At 50.3% G+C, this 7814-nt stretch overlaps 1 protein-coding gene across 1 annotated transcript in view; it reads right to left on the bottom strand.

Moving 5' to 3' along the window:
• Window positions 1-390: 390 nt before the first annotated feature.
• The window catches only part of LOC104405392 (ectonucleoside triphosphate diphosphohydrolase 2-like), an 11197-nt gene continuing 3773 nt past the window's right edge, over window positions 391-7814 (bottom strand). Inside the window, exons 3-9 of the mRNA XM_010014104.1 lie at window positions 7549-7699; window positions 6668-6815; window positions 5204-5431; window positions 3635-3904; window positions 2726-2821; window positions 1689-1823; window positions 391-621 (exon numbers count right to left, since the gene is read on the bottom strand). Of these exons, the coding sequence (XP_010012406.1) occupies window positions 391-621; window positions 1689-1823; window positions 2726-2821; window positions 3635-3904; window positions 5204-5431; window positions 6668-6815; window positions 7549-7699 (1259 nt within the window). The remainder of the gene's footprint in view (window positions 622-1688; window positions 1824-2725; window positions 2822-3634; window positions 3905-5203; window positions 5432-6667; window positions 6816-7548; window positions 7700-7814) is intronic.

Below are 7814 nucleotides of genomic sequence, written 5' to 3'. Positions count from 1 at the left end.
CAGGCACAGAAGAGGAAAGAGCACTTTCCTCAGACACCCCCTCTCCTGATTAGACAGAGTTATTCAGTATTAAATCTGTATTAGTTCAGGGCCTTCCATTACATTGACATGAGTAATCCCAGTTGCAGCCCAAGCAAGATCAGTGTAGGCTGCTCTCATTTGGACAACGAATAGCTTGCCATCCACCAGGAATCACAGGTTTCCTCTAGAGCAGGATCCATCGTCTCGAAGTATGGCAGTGCAAGTGCTAGCAAGTTGAAGTAAGGCACAGAGGCTCTGGGACTCCTGCAGGAAAATCACTTGCATCCTCCAGTGACTTGCAGTGGTGTGGTTTCTGTATGTCCCCTATGAACTGCCCTCTGGCAGAAGTATCGAGTCCCAGAGTAATGGTCAGTTGTCATCAAAGACACTGCTGTTCCTGTTACTGAAGCTGTTCTCCTTCACCATCACTCGGTACGAGATGCGCATGAAAGAGCCAGTGAGCAGTACAACAAAGAGGATGAGGAGCAAAGACCAGACCCCTGGCTCAATCCCCTTGAGGAAGCTCGGGCTGTCCTGGGCGATGGTGTTGGTCAGAGTCAGCAGGTACCCCAGAGTCCAGCCAGAGGATCTATCACCCATCTATTGAAAGAAAAAGGAGGAGAGGTCAGAAGAGAAGACAGTCTGATCCCAGCTGTGTTTCTGTGCACAGGCCTAAGGCCTTGTATACCTTATTTGAGACTGACTGGAGGTCGGAACGAGATGATCTTAAGGTCCTTTCCAACCCAACTCATTCTATGATCCAAAGATTAGACTTGAAATGAGGAGCAATCCCACACCTGGTGCCCTCAGTGCACTAATAGGCTTTCATTGCCCCAAGCAGCCTCACCTGGTACTTCCACCCCCCACCTCTGCCCATAGGCCTGGGAGCTCCATTTAAGCTCTGGCCTGGGCAGCCCCCTCTTTCCTGAGCCAGCCTATAGGTGTGTGCTGTTCCTTCTTCTTCTTGCTATCTGGTTCTCCCAGGTGAGCATCAGGTCCTTAGTTTTGTCTCTGGCCTTGTTGCCTGGTTGCACCTCAGACCTATGTTATAGGCTTCTCAGACTGGGCTCCCTGGTTGGACCCTGGTCCTACCTCCTTACCTTGCCCTAGTGTCAGCCACATGGCTGACAACTGCTGTCACTGCTGCAGCCCTGCTCACTGGGACTGTGCTTTGCTGGTGAGTTGTGACAGGGTCTGGGAATAGGCTTTCTTCTCTTTTGTGAAGGGGAGCACCTGAATCCAATCCTCCTTTCCTTAGGGGCTCCAGATCCTGGAGCATTTCCACACCTTGTAAGTCACAAAAGCCTCGCTAGTATAAAGGTGATTGTGAAGAGGTAGGGCAACATCTTCTGGTTCAGGAAATATTATCAGCAAGTTATCCTTAGCATAAAGTGGTACTTGAGCCATGCTTCCCTGTTGGGTATAAACTTTAAAAGATGATAATGCTCCAGATAGGGTTTTGACTTCTGTATTTTTCAAAGGGGACAGTGTAATCTCTAGCTTTCTTGTCACTGTCTTTCTTGCTTAGCACAATTACAAATTAATTTTGCAAAAGCATCTTGCTGGAGAAACCTGGCTGGTTTGGGCTTGCAGGAGTGGAGACAGGCTGGCTTTGCTGAAACCACCCCTCCCTTGTACCTGGAAGTACCATGCTGTAGGTAACTGACCTTCTTCTGGAATGAAGTCCAAACAGACCTGTTGAAGTCAAAGGTGTATCCCTTTGTACTGAGGTGGAAGATGAAGGCAGACACAACACAGTAATCCGCAAGTGTATCCAGGCTTGTCTGGGACTCCTTCACCAGCTGGTGTCATTTCCAAAAGAAGATGGGGAAAAGAAAATAAAGGAAGTAAATATTCACTAGCAGAATTTCAGTCCTGCTGTAACTTCTTTCCTGCTGTGGGACTGGAGGAGGTCTTTGTGTCCTGTGCAGACTGAAACCATGTTTCCTGCACCTTCTGGAACGCGGTCTGGGAACTGGTGTCATCTCTGTATGCCTTTGTTCCCATCTTATTAAAGCCCAGGCAGTTCAAGAGCAGCAGGGCTGTCAGGCAGGTCTCCTGCACTTGCCTTGCAGGTGAACTGCTTGGTATGATCCTCTGCTCTCTGATTAGATTGAGCTAATGCTGCAGCCTTTCTCTCAACAGGAACAAGATCTGTCTCTTCTATCCAGAAGAGAAAGCTTTAGGGAACTGCTTATGGGCTTTACTGTCCCAGTAGCAAACCCTGTAGAGATTGTCCAGTTTGAATGTTACTGTGGGTGCTGCTCAGTTTCCCAACTAAGGGAAAGAACTTACACCTTCTCCCTGGCCTGGTCTCCAGGGGCCCAGGTGAATGGGAAAGCCCCTGGACTCTGAGTGAATGTTCCTCATGCTTAAGGGGAGAAGGGTAACAGGAAGAGCAGGGTGATGTACAGGAGTGAGTAGACAGCCCTCCTGTTTACTCCTTAATGTGCACCAAAGGTAGTTGTGGCTTTTCATTTAATTAAGTCCAGGTGTTACCAGCAGCTGGGATTTGAGAGGAAGAAAATAAGGGGAGCCTGTTTCCTCAAAGTGAATATCAACCATAAACCAGCAAACAGGAAAATCCAGGTTTTTCCTTGAGGGAGCCAGTCAATTATGGCTCTGTCAGTCTGAGCCCCATGGGCTTTTACAACAGACTGTTCCTTGCTTCCCACTCTCCCTGCACACTGAGTTATCCACTTACCTCTTTGACGGACATCCCACAAAGCCTGTTGACTGCCTGACCCAAGTCAGGAGAGGGCACAGTTTCTTTCAGGAAGTCCATGGCCTCAGAAATCACCTACAACAGCAACAGAAATAGTCATCAGGTCACACCGCACTCTGCATCCTCACATCGCATTCAGTGCCTATAGGAAAGAAAGTGGCAGTAGCTGTGGGGTGCATGGCCAGGGTGCCCTCTCCATGTGCCTGTGTTGGTGGTTATGGTGCTTCTGATGTGTGCAAGGAAGACAAGCAGATCTGTTACTCTCTGGAGGTGGAAAAAGGACTGTCTGGATAAGTAGACTAGTCCTTATGCTTCTTGCACTGTGTCCATGGGAGAATCTCGGGAGCAGGGATCTGGAGAAGTGTCTAATTCCTCCCTCTGAAATGCACTCAGTTTGTCCTTGGATCTTGAGCTGGTCCTGGCTTAACAACCCAATGACTTTGGACACTAGATCTAGGGTATCAGATATACGTATGCTTGTGGTGAAACACGCCCAGATGTTTCCCGTGGAAGTGGCAGAAGATCTTCAGCTTCACCACAGACTTCATGTGAGCAGACCTGCTCAGCATGAGACTCCTGGTTGTCCTATTGCTGCTTGCTCTGTGGACCCCCAGAGATTGTCTCACAGCAGGCATTGCTGAGGCATGGATGAGCAAAGCCCTGTCGCAGTCACTGGTGGGAAGCCCATGGTCCATATTTGACCAGCTGTGTGTCAATGGTGGGGAGAGGGCAGGTGAGCATGTGTACAGCATTACCCAGAGCACTGGCTCTCCTGGCTAGCAAGGGGCACAGTGTGACTATCCCCACTGTACTTAATAATGGTCAAACTGGTCCCATGGCATGGGTTCTCCACACCAGTTGCCTACCCCAGAGTAGATGAGAACCCACCAGAAACCTGGTCCGGAGGGGCTTGAAGACACTGCTGAGGGAATGCTTGGAGAAGCTGCAGGAGGAGGAAGAGTTGAGCAGGCTCTGCACAAGCCTCATGCAGGCAGTGGGATCGCTGGAGCCGGTGACATTGAAGACCTCAGGACCAGAGATGTCTGGTGTGTCCTTGCTGACAGCACAGGGCCCAGCATACACAGATTGCCACTGCACTTCCCGGGAGTAGGAGAGGGGCCAGCAGGGATTAGACACAGTTTTAGCCCCTCTCTGATCCTAGAGAGAATAAAACAAGGACAGAGGCAGCAAGAGGACAGGTTGGCATCCCAGGGCTTCACAAAGGAAGACAAAATGTTACACAGTGAAGAACGGTTTTCCTCTGGCACCATGATATTGTAATGAGCAAACAGGCTGCAAAAGGTTTGCAAACCTTGTCTCAGCCACTCAACTGGAAGGCCCAGAGCAATGCAGCAGGCTCCCAGCTCCCCCAGGGTTCAGGGCAGAGCTGCAATGACTGGACCTGCTGTGGGAGGCTGAGGAGTCCCAGCCCTACCTGCTCTACCTGAGACCAGAAATACAGTTTCGATGGGTCCTGTACTCTTTCAAGTTGCGAGAAAGAGGATGTTCAGGTCTGCCTTCCAGATGGCTCAACCCCTCAAGAACCAGTGTTTGCTATCAGGAAATAAGGGGGAATGGCTTTAACCTGCCAGAGGGGAGATGAGATGAGCTCTGAGGCAGAAGTTGTTCCCTGGGAGGGTGCTGAGGCGCTGGCACAGGGTGCCCAGAGAAGCTGTGGCTGCCCCATCCCTGGCAGTGTTCAAGGCCAGGTTGGACACAGGGGCTTGGAGCAACCTGCTCTAGTGGAAGGTGTCCCTGCCCCTGGCAGGGGTTGGAGCTGGAGGAGCTTTAAGGTCCATCCAACACAAACCAATCTGTGGTCTCTAAGAATTCCCAATATAACTGTGGTGAAGTGGGTCTCCATGTGGGACATTCAGATCTCATTTAAGAGGTGTGGTTTTAGGGAGGCAAGTGGATGGGCAGCACGTAGTTTATTTCTGACATAAAAAATCAGGTTTGGTGGAGACTAAAGTGATTCCTGAGTTTGCATCAGATCCTGCCTCCTGCTAAGTACAATACAGCTTGGAAGAGCCAAAAGACCTTCATATTTTCAATATGAAATAGTGCTCTTTTAAAGATGCTTCAGGGTTTAAGTTGCTAAAGGAAATACCCCAAATGGAAGGTCCCAGTTGGTTCCTGGGTGCTGTGTTCTTCACCCTGAAGGTGATCTTAGCACCTCTGGAGAGCAATTTTGTGCTCCTGTGTATTAAGAAAGAAGCCAAATAGAGCCTGCAAGTAAGAAGCTCTTGAGTGGGTGCCTGTGTGTCTGCTTGGAGGGCATTGATTTAGCCACAGAAAGTATGTTCTACCAATGCACCGGCCTTTTTTAAACACATGCAAGTGCCCTCTGTTAAAAACAGTGATTGATATTTTGCCTGTTAGAAGCTACACCTTGTGCAACTCTCATTTAGTGCTGTTGTAGCCAGGAACATTGCAAATGCCTCTGGAGATACTCACTTGAATGAGCAGAGTGAGCAGCCTGCTGCGGAGCTGGGCCGTGCCGTGGCAGGGGCAGTGGTGAGTGTACACACTGTGTGTCTGTCCATACAGCTGCAGCTTCATTCCCTCTTTAGGCACCTGGTTCTCCTCTTCCACCTTGGCAGTGAGCTGTGCTGAGGTTCCTCCCACTGACAGGACTCCTGCCAGCCCCTTCCCAGAGGGAACCAACTGTCCTCGCCAGTCGTACTAACCCAAAAAGAACCAGAGAGGTCGGTTCTTAAGACTTCTGCATCTGGTCACAGTCAGCTTCAAGCATTAGTGCACAGAGAGAGAAAGCTCTTTGGTGCAATACAGCCCAACTTCTTGTTTTGCCCACAGGGTGTAAGGATGCTGAGCTGGTGGCTTGGCAGGGAACAGAAGAGCCATTGAACAAGCACTGCCATCTGCACTGAGAGCTCCCACAGCCAGCGAGAGCAAACAGGGCTCCCTGTCCTGCTCTTCAAGCAGTAGTCATGGCAGGTAGGAGCAGGGGAGAGAGGAGAGGGTGATGGGAGGGGATGGGAGGGAGGTTTCCAAGTGGGAAGGGATGGGCTTCAAGTGCTGCCTTGATGCTAAAGTGATCCTGCTGGCAGATGAACCCTGATGTTTCATCTGCACTCTTACAGAACTGAAGTTAACAATGCAGGCAGGCAGGTTTACATGGGTGGAAGTGCTCTGTCCTGGCTGTGCTGGGGGAGGCTGTGCTGGAATTTGCTAGCAATTCCCTAACTAGTGCATGCTTGCTGCTGGTTCTCAGAACTGCCTTTCACTCTGCTAATGTGGAATCACTTGGCCTAACCTGCCTTTCTCTTGCCCTTTGAGTTCATGAGAACTCAGAGGCTTTGGCTTGGGGGGAAAGCAAAGAAACTTAAGTGTATTCTTTTTATTTAGCAAGTGCCTTAGCAGGCCCCTGTGCTGTGGACACTCAGCTATACTCTCACTGGCATCTCAGTGAGAAGCTTTTGCTTTGGCAGCAGAAGACTCTGCTTCTCTGTCCACCATCCACAGGATATCCTGTGGGACTTCTGGACTCCAGTGGCAACCCCACAGACAGCAGCAATGCGTGTTTGACAGTGGGGCTGAACTAGAGCTGCAGAGTCAGAGCAGTGGAGCTGTTATTGACACCCCAGGGCCAGGCTATGTAATGTCATCTATGGGAGCATCTAGATGTGATGTCCAGAAAGCCTCACATCTGTTAGGACAACTGCATGAATGTGTCCATGATATATTAGATATATTAGAGCTTTGGTCATTCATCCTAGTTACAACCATCTTACACTATGTCCCCCAGCCAGCTGGTGTTGGATATAACCTGCCTCCTCTGAAAGGCAGTGCAAGTTGTGCTTTAGCATTGTTTAAAGTGCAGGGTTTTAATGATCCCTCCCCATGTCTCTGGGGCTGATTGCGAATGTTCCGTACTCCCCGGGCAAGACTGTCTTTTACCTTGAAGAAGTTCTCCAGGACATAGTTAACAGCAACCCAATTGAATGCTTCCTTTTCTGGACTGGACAGGATTTGTGCCCCCTGAAAGTTGAAGGGAGATGACTTCAGGGCTGCAAGGAGACCATCAGAGAAGATGGGATGGGTGAGGCTAAACAGAAAAGAAAAAGAAGGTACATTTGTTGTTGCAGGACCCTGCAGGAGCAGCCTGCAGTGGAGGCACAGCTGCAGGGCTTCTGCTGTGCTCCCGTTTTGGGTAATAGCACAGAGACACAATGACAATCCCACTCCTGCTGCTACTTCCCTCTTCCAGTACTGGGGGCAAGAACAGCAGAGGGATGATATAAGCAGTTGTGCCACCATTCAAGAATGTGAGAGTTTTGTACGCTCTGCCACTGAAGGAGTCCTGTGGTCTTGCCCCACTGATCTGGTCCCCTCCAGGCCCTACTTTTCCCCAGTGTCTAAAGGAGACAAAGGTCCCAGTAATGAGGTAACTGAGAACAGGGTCCACAAAAGGGTGTACTATAAGGTGGATCCTCATTATCGTTTCCAACCTGCTGACGAGAAGCACCCCCACAAGCCCATGGGGGTAGTCACATAAACTGAAATCACTTCAACTTCCAGACTGACGGGTGTTCTCCCAAGCACTAAATGTGAAGGACACAACACAGACTGGTAGCAGAAGCAAGTCAGTCATCCTCATGGCTGCTTGGGGGGACACAGCCATGCCACAGTCCCCTCGAGTACATCGGGCCCTGGGGAAGGTTTACCTGACTAGCAGGCTAGGGATGGAACTCTGCAGAGCAGGCAGGGTGAGATGCAGTCACAGACTGACCTCATGGCGTGTGCTGATGGCTGGGGATGGGTTTGCAACATTCACTCACTTCAGCGGCCTCATGCTGGGAGTTGCTCCCAAGAAGAGCGGGGTTTGGCTGTGCTGCTCTGCCGGGATCTCTTGCTGGGCCCAGGTCAAACATGGCTGCAGGCTCTCCCCTACTTTCTGAGGGGAATCTGTGTAGTTGGAGACTCCCAGACCTGAGGACCAGGGAAAGAACAGTATGGGAGGAGTGTGAAAGCCATTACCCAAGAGGTTGCTATCCTGGGGCATGGTTAAAGTCAGGACCTGTCCTCCAGGTAACAATCCTGCTGA

This window comes from Nestor notabilis, unplaced genomic scaffold (genome assembly GCF_000696875.1).
Source record: "Nestor notabilis isolate BGI_N333 unplaced genomic scaffold, ASM69687v1 scaffold33174, whole genome shotgun sequence".
In the NCBI taxonomy this organism is placed as follows: Eukaryota; Metazoa; Chordata; class Aves; order Psittaciformes; family Psittacidae; genus Nestor; species Nestor notabilis.
The sequence above is the reverse complement of the archived record's forward strand: the minus strand, read 5'-3'. Positions and strand labels throughout refer to the sequence as shown.